Genomic DNA, 22,023 nt, shown 5'->3' with positions numbered 1-22,023 from the left:
GGGTGGTGTGTTGTAAGCGCCCCAACCCCACCAGCAGCCCCAAAAAACCAGTGAGTAAAAATCTAATCCATTACTCAAACCAGAAAACTGAAAAAAATAATGGTATTGCCCACGAAATGGGAAGTGTGGCAGGGGCGGGGTGAGATGGTTTCCTGCAGAGGCGTAAATCTTTTGTAACATTTTTCGGGAAGGCTCAACCCCGCCCAGATCCCCAAACATTCCACATGTGTGAGCGGTGTGTGTGGTATGTGTGTTTGGGGTTGGGGAGCTACGTGAATGGAAATAAAACTGCAATTTGTTCGACCAGTTGAATGTCATTCAGGCAAGGGTCAAAGGCGCGACGAATCTTTCGGTCGTGTTTGAAGGAACTTTGACATATCCCCACATGAAGGAGCCATCACAAGGATACTTTCTTTGTTCGTTGGTTTGTTCTTCTCCACACTACTCGGTTCTTTTTTTAATTTGCACAACTTTTGACCCAAATTCATTTGTCACACAATGAAGGGGCGGCCAAGCAGCAAAGGGACCTCACGGCCTCGCGCCCTGCCAACTTTTTCTATAAATAAATAATCTAGTGGACCAAAGGTGGAGCAAGAGTCAGAGTACCGGTCCAGCAGAGTCCTCTGCATTCCATTTACAGCGAGATGAAGAGGGGTAGGGATAGTGAGAGAGAGTCATAAAGTCTCAGATAGATGGCTGCTGGGTTTTTTGGTCCTGAAAATGTAATGTTTTCTCTGGGGCCAAAGGAAACGAGTGCACACGTATAATGCTGAAATTACACACTATCCATGAAGGTGTGCTGTCTCCATTGTACACCGAATCAACTTGGAGCCTGTAGCAGCAAAATCACTTGGCATATACTTTTTGGATAGATCTAGTGTGCCTTCAGTATTTGACATTTCTCTATGCTTTAGAAATAATTGTATCTTAGTCATTCCGTCACCATTGACTCCCAGTTTGGGAAAACAAAATAATTTTAAATCGGAAACTTTTTGTTGCGATTCATTCATATAAAGAATTGAAATATGAGGGTGCTACGGGAGGAGATGGTTTTGGACAAGGCTAAGACCTCTGCTCTGGAGCGTGTTGTGAACATTAATTTTGTCAATTGTGACTTGACGGATGTGTCGGTAATCCAGCGCATGTCCAAATTGGAGATAGCTTCACTCTCAGTTAATGGGATCACATCGTTGGAGGTATTCGCTGCCTGCCCCAAGCTGAAGCAGCTATATCTGCGTGCAAATAAGATAGAGGACATCAATGAAGTGGAGCATCTGAAGAACCTGCTGGACCTAAAGGTTCTGGCCTTGGAGGCTAACCCCTGTGTGGAGCGTGCTGGTCCAGGGTAAGTACTGTACACCAGGTAGCGAGGTCGCTCTAACGAGTGGTCTTTCCTTAACGAGTGGCATATACTTTTTAAAGAGTGGTCTCAATGAATAGTGGCATTCCTTAACGAGTAGCCTAACTGACCTTTACGATTTACCTTCTCACAACGAGTGGTCTTCCTTAAGCAGTGTTCTTTAACGAATTATCTTCCCTTAACGACACGTCTTAATTCAACATTCCTTTAACGAATTCTTCCTTCCCTTAACAAGTGGCATTTTCCCTCAAGGAGCTGTTTCCCCTAACGAGTTGTCTCTCTTCGCAGGTACCGCGGCATACTGCTGCGCTCACTGCCTACGCTTACGAAAATTGATCGCATTGATGTAACTCAGGAGGAGATTACAAATGCATTGTGTAACAGCGATCTTCCTGACATGTGTGACGAATATGCTGAAGAACCTTTGAATCCCGTTAATCCACAGGCCCAGTCAGCTCAACAGACGCAACGCAGCTTGAGTCCTCAGATGGAGGAACAGTTGGTGCAGGTGTCACCGCGTCCTCGCACGCCATTCGCAGCAGCCGGACACAAGGAGCCGGAACTATCACTACCAGGGACTCCCTTGCAGGGATCTCGACTTGAGAAATCCCGTAGTCGCTCTCCGTCTGACTCTTACGCTGGCAGAAGCGTATCCCGAGAGGATTATTGTGATATAGGCCCAGCACGCGATTACAGCTTTCAGTCTTTGGACTTTCGTCAAGCCTTCTCAGATTGCCAAGAGTGGGGCTTCAGCGGTCTATCTCTGGATCAGCAGGAGCAGCAGATGCAACTACAGTTTCAGATGCGCAGCCAGATGCGCAGCCAGATGCAACATCCGTTGGGGTATCGCCCGAATGGCAATGGACAACTGGAGACGGTGCCGGATTATTCGCAACGTCACTGTCAGCGACGTGGACAGAGGACTGTCGCCAGTGCCACAGGGAAACCACCACAATGGCAGACAGATGAAAGCGATTAGTAAGCCAGTGTCCCTTTTTGACCGAAGATATCTGAATGACTAACTCCCTATCTCTCCACAGCGTGCAATACTTGATGAACTATCCATTGGGTGGGCGCAGAATGCTTCGTGAAAACCCCGTGCACAATAATATTCTATCAGCCATGTTGTCTTTGCTGCAGGAACTCGATCTAGCGGCTGTCCAGGAGCTGGACAATGCAATCAGTAAGCGCTTGAGGGAACTCACGCGCTATTAAAATACCCACAAGATCAATCACAGCACTGATACACGACACACACGACACTGCCAGCATAGGCAGCGAGTGCGTCACGTGCAGTTGTTATAACCTCAAAGTTGGCTATAACAAGGAAGACACTCTAACAAGTTGTGAGATTCTGTGAGATTCGATCATTCCTGGTTCTAAATAGTGATCAAAATCTAGTAAAAATTAATAAAATGTTCAATGGAAAAATCGAAATATGCAGAGCTGCTGAGTATCTTTAGGGGAACTTCCATTAGCATGAGCAACCTTTTTTGAGGGGCTGCCACCTGGCTAATGAGGCAGCTTTGTGTGCCACAACTATTTTGAGTGTCCGAATTTTTAATTTTACCTTAAAAGCCGGAAATTAAATCGAGATTTGCGTGCCACAGACAGCCAGGCATTTGCATATTTCGTACAAAAATCGAGCGATATTGAGAGTGAGAGTCCTAACTCTCATTTAGGGCAGCATTCTGGTCTGGTTTTTGTGGTCATTCATTCTCATTCCCGTTTCGACTTGACATTTTGACCATGAAAATTAAAATATGTTACTGGTTTCTGTTTTTTTAGTGGCCAGGCTGGTGGGGTCCACCAGCGGCCACCAGGCCCAAGCCCTGGCATCAATGTGTTTGTGGATTTGTAAAAAGCGCAAGTGTAATTAGTGTGAGGCTTAACGGGGCTAAACAAACAGACAGGTCGTGTGCCGGGTCAGGCCCAGACATAGACACAGGCACGGAGTCAGACCGTAACGAAAATGAAACGCAACAAAAAACCTAACAAAAACTCGGACCAGTTCGGTCTGGAATTTGTCCCCTTTTGTTTTTTATACCCGGTACTCGCAGAGTAAATAGGGTATATTGTATTTGTGCACGAAGTAAATGTATTAACGCACAGAAGGAAACGTTTCCGACCCCATAAAGTATATATATTCTTGATCAGCATCAATAGCCGAGTCGATTGAGCCATGTCTGTCTGTCCGTCCGTCTGTACGTCCGTCTTGTTGAGCGCCTGGATCTCAGAGACTATAAAAACTAGAGCCACCAAATTTTGCATCCAGACTACTGTATGCTCACACTGTTACAAGTGTATTTAAAAAATGAGCCACTCCCCCTTCCGCCCCCGCAAAAGGGCGAAAACCTCCCAAATCTACAACTTTTATGATAAAAGAAAACTAAAAACGCCATTGCGTAGGGAATGACCATATCTATCAGATCACCAAATTGGGATCTGATTGGATCATTATTATAGCCACAATGAAGAAATTAATTTCCATCCTGTCCCACAGCTTTTGTTGTTCTTTTCACATTATCTCATTCACACTCTGCTTCTGCTTCACTCGGCCTCTGCCTCTGCCGTCCCTATACCTTTGCCTCTGCAGACCCATCCCGTCTCGCAGCTTAAATTTGTGTTTTTTTTTTGTGTGCGGGCGCTGCCTCTGCCTCTGCCGCGAGTCTGCAGTGTGTGGGTCTAGGGAAGGGAAGCGAGCTAAATGAGCGTGTTGTTGTGAGAAGTGTTGTAGATGTAGATGACAGATGAGGAAAATATGTAAAATTTGACATATAACCGCTAAGGTACAGATGTAGTACTGAGTGCCGGGTATAAAAGTTGTGACGCGTAAGAAGCGTCTCACACGTCCCTTCTCGTTCTATTTGTATTTTTTGTTTCTTTTTTCGACTAGGCTTTACAACTATTGCCTAATTGCATTTGAATAGTCGCCGCATTTGGGCGTTTTGTTTGTTTGTATCTCGGTTTTGGTTTTGCGTTTTGCGTTTGGGTTTTTGATGTCGATGACTGCAACTGCGAATGCAACTGTCTATGGCTGATAAATCGCTAGAGCATTATTTATGAACTCCTCGGTGTCACTCTGGCCTGGTTTTTGGCCTGGCTAGTCGCGTTTTCCTATGTATTTTATGCATAGTTAATTTTTATGACTGCCACAGCGGCACCCTCTGACGTATGCGTGATATGCTCTCAGACTCTGTCTCAATCTCTGACTCTGATTCCAACTCTGACTTTTGTTTGGACTATTATTTAGTGTCCCGAACACAGCACAAAACAGCAATCAGAGAAGCCAACTGTTAACGGCCTTGGCCAAATGCTTGGGGCGAAACGCTGGAAAAATTATGATACGCATAAAAAGTTACAGTTTATGAGGAGCAAGAAATGATTCGACAATTTGGAGGGAAGACATTGTACATATTTGTGGCATGGGAATGTGTGTGGAAAGTGTGCAGGTGCGAAGACATCTTTAATTGACTGTTGACAGAGAGAATAGAGAATTCACCATTAGAATATTACTAGTTATGTTGAGACTCAACTTAGTCTCTCTTGGTTTTTGCCATATCTAATGGGAAGAACTGACAAAATTGTGGAAGATCGCTGTCTGTCTGCTCCTAATATTCGTCTAAAATAAATCGAAACGATAAATCTGTATAGGAGATACTTTTCGTTTTGAAATTAAAATAAAGACCCATGAAGCTGAATGATGCTCCATTTCAATCACAATAAATGCCGAAATGTATGTTGATCTTATGCACACTGATTCAATATTTTGTTGTCAATCCATATGGAAATGAATAGACAGAAGCAAAACGTTTCTTCGGCAAAATGCTGCAAAATGGGAAACAATTCCGTTTGATCATCCATCAAAACCTGCCAAGGACAGTCAAAATGTTAGGTTTAAGTCTTTTGGTGAACTTTAAATTGAATTAATTTATGTCTCAACATTTAATTTCAATTGAAGTGCGGCAACGGCGCTTGGTTGCGCCTCTTTTAATTGCGCTGTAGGATGCGCTCTCTCGGCAGTCATAAAAAACACATTCATCAGGCATCTCTTTAAGCGATTGTCATTAATGATGATGATGATAATGATGTTGCTGTCGATGCGGAATCGGGTGGGTGGATTCCATGAGAAATACTCGCATATGTCTGTTGGATGGGGGAACATCTTGTTTATGGCTCTGCGTCTCTCCTCTGTTTCGATGCCAAAAACTTCCGGCCATCGTGGGGGAATGGGGAGAACAGCTGTTGTTCTCTATGAAGCACCTCCATCGAGCGTCTGGGGGTACGCGAACCAACCAAATGTGGCCTTGATGCCTAAACGCAAAAGAAACAGAAACAATGAAGCTTCAAATTGCATGTTAATATCTGCCTGCCTTCTTCTCTACCGCTGCTGAAATAGTAACAAGTGCCACCGAGAAGAAGCCACAAAGAAGGACCGAGGATGGTTTTTTAGGTGGGGAAGTTCATGCATGTGCATGGTATCTGTGTGTGTGTGTGAGTGGTGGCAAAATGGGGACGTTGTCCGGGTAGCAAAGTCTTTTGATTTATGCGGAGCAATTAATTTTTTGCGCATTTTTGTTGGTGCTGCAGCTTCTCCTGCTATATGTTGCCATGGGGAAGCTGCTGCTGCTGACGATTCCGACACTGACACGGGACACACGAACACGGACATGAAACTATGTAGAAAGGCGACAAAAGCCTGCCCCAGGCACAGTGCCACTAGTGGTCCACACTCGAGTATTCCCTTGCAGAGGGTATCATAATAGGGGAAAAAAATAATGCAATTGTTTTAAGAAAATCTGTATCTAAATTTTAGTATACTGATAAAAGAAATTGGGAGGAAACGGAATCAATGAGGTTTTTCCCGTTTTCCCATCTCTTTTCGCTGTCTTAATTTTTGATAAGCGAATAACTCCAAGCTAAAGTAATTCTTTAAAGAACTTTCAGAATATGTATGATACAAATAATGAGAGAAAGAAGCAACCGAAAAGCAAACTTAAAACCGGAAACCTAGGACCAAAAATCATCATGTTTTAAGTCACATTTTTTTACATATATTTGAAGTAAATATTCCTCAGCTAACGCTTAGCAAGGGAATTTGCAGACAATTATGAATATAGAAAAACTGGGAAAGAGACAGCTATGGCCCCTTCAGCAAGCAAGAAGAATTTACGATGCCCAAATCTGAGGACACTTTGACGGAAATTTTATTTTTGTTGCATAATTTAATTGAGTTTTTGCGATATATTTTATGTTCTTGATGTTGCAGAGATCCATACCACTACTCGACAAAATCGAAGTTTTTTTTCCTCAAGGAACCAACCCGACCTTTTCTGATAGATTTCGGGCATTAAAATTGCCTAATGAATTATGGTCTCTTAACAATTTTTGTTTTTCTATGGCAAAACTCTTTTCTGAAGAATTTTTAAAATCGGGTTTTATTTTAAGTGTCCTAAGTTATGTGAAAAAACGGCTACCTTCGAAAGTGGGTTTGGCTCCTTGAGGAAAAATCATGTCGGGAAGAGTAGTAGGATCCCTGAACGGTACTCGCATCCTCGTTACATTTTTATACCCGGTACTCGAAGTGTAAATAGGGTATATTGTATTTGTGCACAAAGTGAATGTATGTAACACACAGAAGGAATCGTTTCCGACCCCATAAAGGATATATATTCTTGATCAGCATCAATATCCGAGTCGATTGAGCCATGTCTGTCTGTCCGTCCGTCTGTCCGTCTGTACGTCCGTCTTGTTGAGCGCCTGGATCTCAGAGACTATAAAAACTAGAGCCACCAAATGTTGCATCAAGACTACTCACACTGTTAAAAGTGTATTTAAAAAATGAGCCACTCCCCCTTCCGCCCCCGCAAAAGGGCGAAAACTTCCCAAATCTACAATTTTGAAGATAAAAGAAAACTAAAAACCCCATTCCGTATGGAATGGACATATCTATCAGATCACCAAATGGGATCCGATTGGATCATTATCATAGCGAGAATGATGAAATTAAATTGCAGTGGCTAAACCCATCCTGTCCCACAGCTTTTGTTGTTCTTTTCACATTATCTCATTCACACTCTGCTTCTGCTTCACTCGGCCTCTGCCTCTGCCGTCCCTCTGCCTTTGCCTCTGCAGACCCATCCCGTCCCGCAGCTTAAATTTGTGTTTTTTTTTTGTGTGCGGGCGCTGCCTCTGCCTTTGCAGTGTGTGGGTCTAGGGAAGGGCGGCGAGCTAAAGGAGCGTGTTGGTGTGAGAAGTGTTGTAGATGTAGATGACAGATGAAGAAAAAATTTAAAGTTTGACAAAACACCGCTTAGGTGCAGATGTAGTACTGAGTGCCGGGTATAAAAGTTGTGGCGCGTAAGAAGCGTCTCACACGTCCCTTCTCGTTTTTGCTGTTTTCATGGAGCTCTCGACCACAGTGCGGTGTCTGCGTATGCAGACGCACACACAGAGAGCGAGAGAGCGAGAGTGTCGGCTAAAGGTGCTTTCACGCGTAGCAATGCAGAGAGATCTCTTTCCCTGTGGCCCCCACCATTCCATTCCCCTTTTGCCTGCCCTCTTTGCCTCATACGCTTGTGTCATTGGATGGACGAACGGAGGGAGTGCCTCCCGGCGTCCCGTAGGTTGCTACGGAATTTTCCTGTTCGCATTGGTTGAAGTTTTTGCGGCCAGAAATGGGCAACGTTTTGGAATTTTAGTTCCGCTTTGTTGCCATTGCCCCATGCCACATGTCCTCGGCTCTGACTGCTGGCTGGCTATGGCTGCCGACAGGCGACTGCCGTCTGCCGCCTCCTCCCTTTGGTTTCGTTGTGGTTGTTGTCAGGCTAAGTGTTTGCTATGATTTATATTGGTTTTATTAAATGTTTCAACAACCTTTTGGCCAACAATTATTTACTGCTGGCCGTGGAATGAGAAAACGGCGAGGAGCGTGGCACGCATGAACGCATTGAATGGGAGTGGGTTTGGGAGTAGATGTGGAGTGCCACGATTGCCAGACGTCCTGGCAATGACATCAAAGTCTCGGGCCATCCAGTCGGACCATGCAGCAGGTGTTGGCACGGCGCATGCAACATGAAGGTGCTGCACGGCAAGTTAATGAGCTTAAAGGAAACGCAGCTGCCAAGGAGTCGAACGTAATGCCGAAAGCTCCACTTAAGCTTCGAAAAACCAAGCAGACAAAAGCAGCCAAAATGTGACAGAAGTCTGAGCGAGAAAAATAGAGAGAGAGAGATCAAGGAAGTAAGAAGTGGAGACCACGTGGAGTAAGCAACAGACAAAAATTCTCCCAAAACGAATATTGGATGTCCTTTTTGATTTGCAATGTACAAAAAATACTGCTACCGATGCATGTCTCAAGGTTTTTATTTTTAGTTGCCTCAAAATGAAGCCCAGAATCTGGAAATGAAGAAGACAATGAAAGAAACCGGTCCATTTTCACGGCACTGCACCTCGGCACTTCTTGAGTCTACAAAACAAATCTTTAAATAAAATATTCGGGTTTTAGATGCCAAACATGGCAGAAATAAATATTGACGTTTATTTTAGCTTTGTACTTGAAAAACATTTCATAATAAATAAAATGAAGAAGAGTTTTGAGTTACTTTGAGATAATTTCCATGCTTTCCGCCGCAGTAAATATTTACATTGGCACACATTTGTATACATATCTAAGAGTAAATAATACCATAGCAGATATTTTGTTTCTCTAGGTGTAGACACACTTTGCTGTTGCTATCCATTAGGCAGTCACAGTAGCTTGAACTGCCTCCGGTTGGTATAATGATATTTTGACTGACATCTGGCATTATTTAAAAAAATGTTAAAATAATAATATCTTATTTTTATTTTCATTTTGCACAAAATTCATAATTGTTAATAGATTTTATTGCCAAAAGATTTATTATCTAGTTAATGCAGCAATCACCAGATTTGTTGCAAAAAATGAACCCTGGCAAGTAAAAAATGTGTGTCCGTAGATGGAATATTTATCAAACTGCAGCCTGAAGGAACAGGAAATGTATTTGTTTTTGAGTGACCAATCGATTGAGTATGCCCTGGATACCTGGGGAAGGGAAGGCACTTGAAACAACTTGTCATTGCAGCTTAGATGACAATGTTGATGGAGGAGACAGCAGCAAAAGAAGCACAGGAGTACAGGCAGATCCTTAGAAACAACGCACACACAAAAAACCAACATCCAACAACACTATCCTTGTCGTCACTGCACGTTTTTGATGGCTTTATTGTTTAGCTTGGAGTTTTTCCCGCCTTCTAGTTGGAGGGGGAAAATGAGCACAAAGTGCTCAAAAAGTCGCCAAGTCGATGGGCTGCCGGCTCTGGTGCTGCGCGAGGTGGCAGACAGTCCTTCCCCTCTGCACTTGAATGACTTTTCATAACTTTATGGAAAGTTTTCACAATGCACAAGGCAGGCGACATCGACAATGAAGAAGGCCCCGCCTGACAATGGCCAATCTCAGGGAGAGGGTAAGGGAATAAGGAACGGTGGCGGGGTCACCTTTTGCCTGCTGTGGCACGTTTCCGCTTCCGTTTAGCGTGAGTCCTCCTGGTCTCTGTCTCCCACTTTGCCAGCGTTCCACTTGAGCATAATGAATATTTTCCTAAATTGAAATGTTGTTTGTCCTTACACTCCTGCTGCGCTCTACTCGAGGTGGTCCTCGTGGACTCCAAAAAACGCCCCCAACGACCAACGAGTCACTTTCACTTTATGACTGCCTTGGCGGCTGCATAAATATGAAAAATGTAAAATTTAATATGCAATTTACGTCACTGAAAATTTGCTTCCTCCAGCTACCATCCCCCTGTCCCCCGCACCATCTACAGCTCCACTTTTCCTTGGCTCTTCTTCTCCATTCAATTTTGCATATTTCTTTTTCTTTTGACTTGCAATGCCCTTCCGTCGGGTATTACAGAGATGGAGCCTTACGTGTGACAGTTTTACAGTCTCAAATGTTTCCATGCTAAAGATTTTTCATTTTAAAATATCTAAATTTATTATAAGGGATTTCTCGAAAGGGCATCTACAGCTTCGGGGCACCTGCCTTTCCTTTGCTTTTCTTTCTTTTTTGTTCCCCTGTTGTTCTTTTAATGTTTTACACTTTTCTTTAGTGCTTTCTCTTTCAGACTTTCTTTGGGTTCTCTTCTGTGTTTCTGCTTTTTTCTGCTTTTTATGTCTTTGGTCATTGTATTGTCTGGGGAAATTTAGAGCCTCTCCGTCCGTTAGCCCTCAGAGTTTGTGGCAAATGTGCGATGAATAAGTGAGAACTTGGCTAATGAGTGGGTCCACCTTGGACACTGGACAGTCGTACACGAGTACGAGAGTACGTAGCATAATGACGAAATTCGATATTTCAATTGACGTCCAACGTCGCTGGCATTGAAATGTGACTTGTGTGATGCCGCGAATTCACTTCATTACGTGGCCTTTGGGCACAGAACATTTGCTCACTCACTAACTCTGACAGACAGATAGATAGACAGACAGTTGTATGCTAAATATGATTGAAATACCCACAAAAGAGATCTCTTTCGTTGCTCTGTCTATCATTGGGCTTGTTCGCGAAGAGCAACAGCGAGAGAAATGATCACACAAAAAAAAGAAAATAAAAGATCAATCACTTCACCTCGCAATCGATTGGTGTCGAGAAAAGAGAGATGACAAAGCCCCCACAAAACATATTAATGAGGAGCCATTCATTGATCTCCATCTCCAGGTCAATCTCAATCCATGGGATACATTTCTGTAAAAGTTTCCCCACAAATAAAGACCTCTTAGCCATCAGCATGGGAGTATGAACTGTCCAGAGAGAGAGAGCTGTTTATATGGTTTGAACGACCAGCAGTAGTTGGATGTTTTACTGAACTTATTATAAAATTTGTAGCTAAAATTGGAGCCAAATATGCTGATGTCGCTGCACATTCCGATTGTTGTTCACAACTGTTTCTCCCACTTGATAAAGGAGCACACACACAAATTTCTATTGTAGATTAGCAGCGATGACATTAGCGCGGCGGGAGCCAAATAAATTAATTATGTTAATCTGTTTACATGTCAGCCGCATTAGAAGAGCTTCTTATAATTGAGGAAGGGGTGGAGGGTGGGATGTCTACAGTTAATAAAGCAAACACCTGTCGCAGCTTTGCGCCAGGACGAGAAGGTCGAAACCACAGAAAGAGCCAACCATTTGTGTCTCCTTCTTTTTGGCAACGCATCGTTGACTGCGTCAGAAACTTAAAATGCTCTCAAATTGCATAAACTTTTTGACAATCATCAAGCCCATGATGTGGATGATGATGGTGGTGGTGATAGCAGATGATGATGGCTGGGTGGAAGATATGGGGCCTGGTCCTAGACATCATCAATTTTCAGAGTCGAGAGTCGGGCAAGGGCAAGCTTGGGGCCGGAACAAAAACACTTTGAAAGCACGCAAAAACTTTTTGTGGTACCAGTGGCAGAAACAGTGCTACGAAAGATGTTGAAAAATATAATAAAAAAATTCTTGGCATTTGATGAAACGAATTTGAGATATGTCTATATCATATATTTGAATTCAAAGGGTTGATTGATAGCGGCAATTTCACTGTTGGGGATCTTTAATCAGAATTCTAATTTTTGTTATAAAAATTATGAAATAAAAATATATTTATTTTCTTTACTATTATTGTTATTGTTGTATCTCAGTTATGCTTACTATTTCTGTCAATTTTAGCTAAAACTGTGTGAAAATTAGAAGATAATTTTTGGCAGGTGTACATACAAAATTCACCTCTCGTTGAAAATGACTCTGTTCAAAAAAGATTTGAATTACATTTGTCATTAAAATAATTCTTTTTGAAATGATCAAAATACTAAAATTAAATATTAAACAGAAAACTGCTGTCATTCAAATTGGTGTTCAAATTTAATCTTGTTACAGAATATTTCTTGGAATAATAACGTCACTGTTTTTTTTTTGTCACTCCTACATGGGGTTTTTTTTCACGTTTCAACTTTTAATTCTATATTTGCATACCACTGTGCTGCTGCCTGTCGTCGTTGTAGTCATTGTAACTGATGTTGATGAGGCATCGTACACTTTAAGCAAATTAGTTACGCAGCTCATGTTCGTGGCTCCTTGTAACCTCATCCATAGACATTTTCCTAAAAACCCAAAGCCAATGCCCATTCCATTCGCCGTTCGCTACTTGTGTGGATGTGTGTGTGTTTGTGTGTTTTGGGTGGTAAACAAATTTAATAAATAGCTAAACACACACACAAAAGTCACACACAACCCTAACCCTTTGTACCAGTTACCAGAAGGCAGTTACCATTCGCAGTCCCATTCCGGAATGGAGCAGAGCCGGGGGATGGGGCTGGTTCCGGCTGTCGGCAAAGAAAGAAACCCTTCAACCCTCTCTATAAGTCGCTGGACGGGGGTTTTTTTGTCCCCTTTTTTCTGGCAGACATATTCATATTTACTCAAGTTTATGGAGCATTGTATTTGTCTTTGGTTTCTGTCATCTCCGGACATTTGTCGGCTTTTGTTTCTGCCGTCTCCGGATTGCCACATAAAATATAACACTTCATTTTGGCTGAGGGGTGTTCCGGGGGGGGGGGGGGGGGGGGGGGGTTTCAGTTTCAGTTTCAGTTTTTCTCCTTTGGCCAATAACTAGGAAAGTCTTGACGCCTACATCCCAACCCGCACGACCCACAGTGATAGAGTCGGTGGCGGTGTCGGCCTTATAATTTATATGCTAAACATATTGCGCTTTTATGGAATTACAAAAATATATCTAAATACATCCAGCAAACACACAAATCCATGTTACGAATTTTATTTGAACCCCCTCCACCCTCCTGCGACCGGCCACTGCTCGGTTTTTGGCTGGTTGTCAACGGTCTGCTTGCCATAACTTAACTGCCAGATAAACTGGCTGTAGTTGACTGGGAGTGCCTCCTTCTGCTTCTCGTTCTGTTTCTGTTTCTGATGCTGGGTGTGTGGGTCCATGGCTAATGAAAAGGTTAAGCTTGCAATTTTCATGCCTCATTCGAGCTAAAGTTTGGCCAGAGGAGACCCTTGTCAAATGGTTTTCTGCAAGAGTTTCAGCATTCAATTTTGAATGCTTAAATGTTAGCCATCGCTCGATTCATTATGACTGCCGGAAAGTCAAATCACTGGTGATCCCATTCCTATCTCTTAAACATTTCTATGTTTGATGGTTTTGAATCTTTACAAAAATGTAAAAAATTCACCAGGCTTGCGGTCTTAAAGTGCATTCTGATCGAGCTTGAAATATAAAAATTTACTGATCAAATTTTTCTACTGGAATTCCCAGCAAAATGGCGAACACAGTTGCCCACTGCATTGAGGCTCTCCACGGTTAATCTTTTGGCCGTGATTCTGATGCTTTCTGGTGCTGTCAACCATGCGTGCGAGTACCAGTGGCAGTGACAACCCGCCCATTCCCATGAAGCGCTCAGCGGATCATAAACTTTTTACAGACCATTGCCACCTGTAGAGGTTACGCAAGAATTTGCCTCTCTTCCTTTTTCTTATGAAGAAGAACAATGGGGAGGATGGAATGGTGACTTACCCCTGATGATGATGGCGCTGACTGGGTCGACGCTGCGGACGCGGCTGCATTGATGGAGGCGTTAGCGGATGAACGTGAGGATGAGGATGAGACCAGAGCGGCAGCCGTTGCACCTTCTTCACCTCTGGCGAGAGGCCCATTACCCGTGTGGCCGCCGCACTGGCGCTCAACGGTGCTGTCATATTGGCCAAATCGCTGTCATCCGTATCCTCCGCGGCATCGTCAGCCTCCCTTGCCGCATTAGCAATGGCTGGTCGTGAGCGACGCGGTGGCCGTGGCAAGGGCTTGGGTGCAACACGTCGACGATTGTTTGGCAGGCAATTTTGTGTGGATATTGTTGGGGATCGGTTTGTCTTCAGTGGGTGTGGCACATTATTATTGTTAATGCTTTGCCAGTGGTGCAGCGGTTGCATCAGTTGCCTCGATTGAAGCTGCTGCTGTGGCTGATGTTGCTGGTGCTGATGCTGATGTGGATGTGGCTGTGTTTGCTGCAGCTGCTGCTGATTCGCTGTTGCATGACTTGGCGCTGAGCGAAGCTCGTTCAGCATTACATCCAGATCGCTGGCCAATGAGCTGAGCAGCTGAAATAACAAATAAATAGCATTTAACACACACAGCAATTTTATTCTCACGAAAAGAACTCTCGACCAGAACACCCAGAAAAAATAGCATCAGCGAGATGGAGAAGAAGGGAAGCAACGAGTGAAATCACGGAAATATAAGAAAAAGACTTAAGAGCATAAATAAAGAAAGTGAGAATGAAAAAATAATGAAGCAACGAGAGCAGAACCTTTTTAGTAATTTGTTTTCTTGTGCATCTCTAGATGGGTATACCTCACATTCCATTTCGATTCGCGATGCCTTGGCGATTTCTATCTCTACTTTATTTACTGTTCAATAAAACTGCAAAGCAGAGTCAAGAATTTAGTCACTCGCAATGCAATGAAAATTACCAGCGATTTGATTGTCAATCAGACCAATCAATGCAATTGATTGGTAATAAAGTTCTAGTTGGCTTTCTGTCAGCCTATTTCTCTCTCTTGTCTGCAGTGGCATGCAAATCTCCAACTCGATTCTGGGTTAATAAACGGATGTCTCAAGTGGCGACAGCTCATGGGAATCATTTGATTTTGATTTTGATATTGTTTGTTTTGCAAAATCATGGCCCAGAGATAGTCCACTTGGACTTAGCCTTCGGTGTTGTGTTTTGACTTGTCGTGTCTCTTTGCGGAGGAATTTCCGTTACACATACATTCGGCTAGCGGTGGTGGTGGTGGTTGTGGTGATGGTGATGGTGGGGCATGCATTGCATTGGAGTTTGGGTGTTGGGTGTTTGGTGGGGTGCCGGTGTACCTGCCACAACTGGTCTTAACTTCCGGCGGTGGCTGAGTTGCAGGCCTTGGCTCTGGCTCTGGCTGTCGCTCTGCGGCTGTGGCGAGCTCCAATAATTACGCGCGCCACTGTCTTGGCTAATGCAATAATAACGGGTTTGTGGCCTGCCTCTCCTCTTGGACTCCCTGCTTATATGCAAAATGGTTAGCCCATGTCCCAAACCAAGTGTCAAAAAGCAGCAACAGACACAGACACAGCAAAAACACTGCAAACCGGCTCCCACGCTCTGTGCTAATTTGATCTCCACTTCGTTTGCAGTTCCTTTTCTTTCGTTTGTTGTGTATTATTTTTGTGTATTTATAAATATCTCTACAGTTTTTTTTGTTTTCTTTGTATTCTTAGTTGTCATGCGGCGCACAAATTGGCAAACTGTATGCAAATGCTGGACGAAAAGTGAAGTGGAAAAATGGGTGTCTGGGAAGACTGAAAACTGTGTGGAATAAGGCAAAAAAGCGTATGGTAATTAGGGATTTTTGCAAATGAAATGAAATGTGGCTTCCATTTGAATGCCACAATTGTTGATTGAAAATTAGCTGATTTGCTGTTGCCTGGAGCCTGGATAGAGCGTAAAGTTAAGTCAATTGTCGGTAAGTGGTACTAGTGTGCTGTAACTGGGCTGCTAAACTGAGCTGTTAGCGTTCTAACTCTTTTACAGCTGATGCCCTGAATGGTTGAAAGTATTTTATTCTGTAGTTTTTGACATTGCTTTTTTTTGGTTTACGGATCGTTTATATTTTTCTAAATACACTAAACGCATTTAGGGGCGTAACTCAATTGTGTTACAAAATCAAAAAGTTTTTAAGAAATTCAAACATATTAAATTATTTTTTTTTATACCCGGTACCCGAAGAGTAAATAGGGTATATTGTATTTGTGTGAATAACGGTTGTATGTAACGCACAGAAGGAAACGTTTCCGACCCCATAAAGTATATATATTCTTGATCAGCATCAATAGCCGAGTTGATAGAGCCATGTCTGTCTGTCCGTCTGTCGGTCTTCTTTGTCGGCTAGTTCTCAGAGACTATAAGAGCTAGAGCCAAACAATTTTGGCTCCAGACTGCTGTATGCTCACACTGAAACCAGTGTATTTAAAAAATTAGCCCCGCCCCTTTCCACCTCCGCAAAAGGGCGAAAAAATCATAAGCCTACAGTTTTGAAGATACAAGTAAACTAAAAACCCCATTCTGTAGGGAATGGCCATATCTATCAGATCACCAAATTGGGACCGATTGGACCATTATTATAGCGAGAATGAAGAAATTAATTTGCAGTGGCTAAACCCACCCTGTCCCGCAGCTTATGTTGTTCTTTTCACATTCTCTCATTCACAATCTGCTTCTGCTTCACTCGGCCCTTGCCTCTGCCGTCCCTCTTTAAAATTTGAATAACAAATAACAGTTAAGGTGCAGATGTAGTACTGAGTGCCTGGTATAAAAGTTGTGACGCGTAAGAAGCGTCTCACACGTCCCTTCTCGTTATTTTTGTATGTAAAATGTACATTTTTTATGCTGTAAGTTCAGAGCTTCTGTAAGCAAATGGTTTTGCATCTACAGATATGCACATACTACATCAAAATTACTTCTTAAATGTAACCCATCCTTATCTCCTAATCGAATCCGCATCACGTATACGCCTCAATGGAATTTGTATTTTTGCCAAAACAAGAGAAAAATCGAGAAGAAAAAAATACAAACTTAAACATATGGATTAGCATGTAATAATGCTACAGACACACAGCTGGAGCGACAGACAGACAGGCAGAAAGACAGACGGTCAGACAGGGGAGACGGAGCCATGGACAGGCCGCCAGCCAATTGAGCAATTGCCACAGCAAACAGATTCAAATTGAAAATGTGGGCAAAGCAAGCAAAACCCAAACGGAACGAAACAAGGCAAGAAGTAATGGCCGAATCATCGAATGCCCTAAATGGCAGTTGAATTTTTTGTTGAGCTGTAACATTTCCGCAGTTTTCACAACAGGACAAAGGAAAAAGGGAGTTCAATGGGTGACTTAGTCGTGAATGAATTCACCGTTGAACGGGTGATAATCTTTTAGAAACATTTCTATAGCTCATCAAAAAAGAGTGTAACCTTCTTTAATAGGGTACCCCAAAAAGCAGGGGGTAAAAAAATTGAAAATAAATGGAAACTCAACCGCAGAGTTTCTTGTGTTTGAAGTGCAAACAAAACTTCAATTGGCAATAAATCCTAGTGGGGATTATATGCGGAGGAAGGGGTTCAGAGATAGAGATAGAAAGGAATTGAAAGACATATAGAGAGGAAGTGGGATTATTAGCAAATAAGAACTGGGCAGGAGAGACAGGGAGAACTTCCAGGAAATTTCAATTTAGATCTCATGAAACAAATCGTAGAATATAACAGAACAAACAAAAAATTAAATATCTTAAACTAAATCTAACAAGCGAAGCGACTGACCGACTTTTACTGTTTATGTTTCCATCATCTCACTCCCGCTTTTTTATTAACCCTCCTATCACTTTCTTATGCTTTATTTATCATTTTACTTACCGCAATGGCATCCATCACAGCGTTAACCATTTTCCAGCAGCTTTTTCACCTTCTTGTTGTTACTTTCAATTGATCTTTTTCCTTCTGGTTAGTTCTGGTGAGCTCTTCTTTTCTCGTCTCTCTCTGATTGTCTTCTCTTTGATGAGTTGTTATTGTCCTTTAGTCGTTGTCTTGCTGCTTCTTGTAATATTCTCGATGCTTCTGTGCTTCTCTTTGTGACTTCCCTCTCGCTGCTTCGCTTTCTTCAATCTTTTGATTTATTCGACAATCATGCATATATTTTGCCCACAACTTCGCAATGTTGTTGCGAGACGCTTTGAAGACGGATTCTCAATTTCAATTCCAATTCATTTGGCTTATCCGACCCCGTTCTCCAAAGACCCCTTCTGCGCTGGCTCCTTTGTCGCTGGATCTGTTGACATTTAATTAACGTTCACGATTTGCTCATGCGACAGGTGGTGGTTCCGACCGTACAGGCCCGCCAGATCCAAGGATGAGGATTGTGCTAGTACGTGGTACGTGATCTCATACTCTGTGGGTTGAGACAAATTGTGAAAGAGTGATAGGTTTTTGGCGATGCAAATGACAAAAAAAGTGGGCAGCAAAAGGCGTTTAAAAATAAGGCAAAGGCATGGAAACCCTCAACGTGTGACTTCATCATTTCAGCTTGAGGAAAGGATTTTGCGTGTCTTCGAGACAGAATCTCGTAGGCTGAGAAAATCTCACAAATTTATTAAATCAATCCCAAGCTCGAAATAAACCTTCGAGAAACGCGCTTCACGAATAATATAAAGTAAAGCCTGAGGTAAAAAGGTACATTCTGGTAAGAGCCAGCCATTGGACTTTTAAGCATTTAATTTTCTTCCAAAAATTTCGCACCCTTTCTGTATGTATATAATCAAGAATTCCCCAGAGTATAATGCGTCCAGTGATATATTGCAAATTGTGTGACACTGACGATACAATTTTACAAATTAAAGAACATGCTTTTTAAGAGTGACAAGTCGAGCGAATTAATCCGCTTAAACCGTGATATTTTTTGCATATTTACAGGAAAATTTCTGTTGTAAATATAAATTTAATGTATCCTGTCAACCATGTGAACTAGATGCATTTTTTGTGGGGGTTATATCTGGGCGACACAGTGAGAGAGTCCCATTTTGAGGTTGCAGTTTGAAGGAGCTTTTTGCTACGAAATCAAAAGATCGAAGATTTGTGAGTTGGGGCGGTAGGGTAAAAGTTTTCCCTGCAGAAATATTGAATACAAAAAAAAATGGTGAAACCGACAAACTTACATACAGCAAGAAAAAAAAACCGAAAAAAGTGAATGTTGAATGTATCTTGCAGATACACTCGTCGTCGTACATTCATACGTTTTTTAATTAAAACCCCGTGCAGAGCAATTGCTTTGCTCTTTCTGGCTCTGTCCAAACATTTTGTGCGGCCACAACTTCATTTGACAATTTCTCAGGCCCCTCAGTCCCTCCTCGTCCCCATCACTACGCACACGATTATGATGATGATGTAGATGTTGACAAATGGAAAAACTCGTTTCACGTATATTATATATCCACACATTTTTCCGCATTTTATGCTCATTAATTACATTTTTATTTCAGTTTCTGCATTTACATAATCATTTCATTTTCAGTTTTAATACGTATCTGTAGTATCTTTCAGATACAATTTTGACGGTCGTTATGGTATTTCTGTTATTCCCATGGCAAAGGGTATGATAATTTTCATCTAATTTTTCATTTTAACAACAAACAAATTAACAAACAATTTTAAGACCTTTCTATGCAGATAAAACATTTATCCCAAACTGAGTTCCCTTTGCCATGGGGAAAACAGAAATACCATATCGAGCGTCAGAAATTGATCCAGAAAATTCCAGCTACCAATAGAGAAAAAAACCGCTTTAAGTTTTTAAGAACTTAATTAAAATTAATTCCGCTATTTTTGTAATATTATGTTTACTAATTCTAAAATATTTAAGAGTACCAAACGTTTCGGTCACTGATGTCCGCAGCCTTCCTCCTCTTTCTTGTTTCTTGTTTCAAAATTCCACAAAGTGCTACGGCTGACGGTTGGATGGTTGACGGAAGTTGAATTGCAAATGAAATTGTGAACAGTTCAGATACCAGATACGAGATATGTATGTGTGCACAGTATATGTGGCTATAAGGTTAAAATGCATTCGACTCGTGACGACATTTCCCGCAACAAACAAACAACAACAACTAACCGAAATATCGGTGGCCATCAAACGAGAAGTGTGAAAACAAATGTCACGCAGTCGCACGCAGCAGCAGCTCATTACAAAAGCTTTAAATGCATACAAAACTAGCGCTTCGTTTGGGTTGCTGAGCTGAAGTTTCGTATTTATTTATTTCACTTGAATAAATTGTTGATCAAATGGGGAAGATGGCTTTAAAATTTAAAGTTTAAATGGGATTCTATGCGGCTACGAGAAGTTCAGGCAGGCAGATATCATTTAATCTATTGTGGAATACTTGGATATGGGATCGGCTTTTGGTTAAGCGTTTTTTATAGCTGGTAAAAAAGTGAACGCATTAGTTCTGAGGAGATGTCTGCAAGTCAGATGATCAATTGAGGTGTAAATAATATCAGTGAGAGCTCTAATTCGAAAATTAATAAAATAATATTGGTTTCCACCTTTACGCATCTACCATCACAGCACATATTTTTGGGACACACATTTTGGACTTCATTCGAAAATATACTAGGGTTGGAGATTCCTTATTACCTTTGTCAACTCTGTTCTCATTAAGTAAACAGGAAATTATGTGCTTAGAGTCTAAGCAGATCACAAAATTGGGATCCGATTGGACCATTATTATAGCCATAATGAAGAAATTTATTTCCAGTGGCTAACCCCACCCTGTCCCGCAACTTTTGTTGTTATTTTTTCACATTCTCTCATTCACACTCTGCCTCGCGCAGTGTGCGGCCGCTGCCTCTGCCATGACTCTTCAGTGTTTGGCTCTAGGGAAGGGGGCGAGCTAAAGAAGCGTGGTCTCATGAGAAGTGTTGTAGATGTAGATGACAGATGTAAAACAGAAAAAATGTAAAATTTGACAAGTAACCGCTAAGGTACTGTAGTACTGAGTGCCGGTTATAAAAGTTGTGACGCTTAAGAAGCGTCTCACACGTCCCTTTTCATTCCCTTTAGTTTAATATTTAAAAACATGTTTTTTTTGTTCCAAACCAATGTGTAATTTAATGGCCATCTGTAACAAATAGTTGTTTAAATTAGAAAATAAATATACGTGCACCATTTATATAATTTTGCAATTAAAACAAAATAGGTTTTCAGAGTTTGTGAATGTGTAATTTAGAAGATTATAAGATCTACAAATATATAAGAAGCTTACAGCGGAGCTTCCGTAGAAGGGGTTTCTCTTTCATCATAGATCGGAAAGCTTAAAGATTCATTAATTTACCATCACATTGTGTATTTCTTATCTTTGAATAACTTTTTATCTTAGATCATCTTTTGTGGATCAACTTCATCAGGCCATAAATTGTTAGCGTGTTTACTGCGTGCACACAAGAAACATACAAACAAATAAGAGAAATACTCGTACTTGGGAGCATGGTAATATCAATAATCAATATCAATATTTCGAGCGCGATCCCATCCGAGCGGCTTGTATAAATTTCGAGTATAATGAATGTTGCGTCTGGGCTTTGGTTTTCGTACCTTCCCTGGTTTATTTATTGAATTTATGTTAAGCTTAAATAACAGCGTGAAATTGAAATGAGTTTTAGTGCTGCTTCACAGATACAGATATAGATGCAAGTAGCATCTTTCTCTAAAGTCTTCTTCTGTGCTTCGCCTGAGATTTCGGGGTCGAGCGTTATCTTTTCTTCGACTTATCGCTGCTGACTGAGGAGAGATGCCTCGTTGCTTGTTCTTGTGGCACAGAAACAAGAAACGAGAACAGTCTGTAAATTGAATGATAAGCACGCACACAGGCGTTCCCTTCCACATCTGAATGACGATACACTCGTAGTATGATGTGGCGATCGTTGTTGTCGTCCGGCAATCAATTGGGGAATTGAGGCTGAAGGTGATTCGCATTCTGGCCAGATACTCAATTGATTGCCGCTCTCTCCATC

General features: G+C 41.9%; 2 protein-coding genes across 3 annotated transcripts in view; one reads left to right on the top strand and one right to left on the bottom strand.

Annotated features, from left to right (window-relative positions):
• Positions 1–22,023, bottom strand: part of LOC117590864 (protein sprint) — a 131,305-nt gene that overhangs the window by 104,585 nt on the left and 4,697 nt on the right. For both annotated transcript variants that reach the window (XM_034283879.1, XM_034283882.1), the window contains exons 2-3: positions 17,878–18,409; positions 13,955–14,535 (exon numbers count right to left, since the gene is read on the bottom strand). In XM_034283879.1, the coding sequence (XP_034139770.1) occupies positions 13,955–14,535; positions 17,878–17,907 (611 nt within the window). In that variant the 5' untranslated portion in view covers positions 17,908–18,409. The remainder of the gene's footprint in view (positions 1–13,954; positions 14,536–17,877; positions 18,410–22,023) is intronic.
• Positions 926–2,765, top strand: LOC117590870. The gene is made up of 3 exons (XM_034283893.1): positions 926–1,345; positions 1,649–2,338; positions 2,401–2,765. Exons 1-3 carry the CDS (start codon positions 1,026–1,028, stop codon positions 2,573–2,575), a joined length of 1,185 nt encoding a protein of 394 aa, XP_034139784.1. The 5' UTR covers positions 926–1,025; the 3' UTR covers positions 2,576–2,765.

Source organism: Drosophila guanche, unplaced genomic scaffold (genome assembly GCF_900245975.1).
Source record: "Drosophila guanche unplaced genomic scaffold, DGUA_6, whole genome shotgun sequence".
Lineage (NCBI taxonomy): Eukaryota > Metazoa > Arthropoda > Insecta > Diptera > Drosophilidae > Drosophila > Drosophila guanche.
This window is presented reverse-complemented; position numbering and strand designations above follow the sequence as displayed.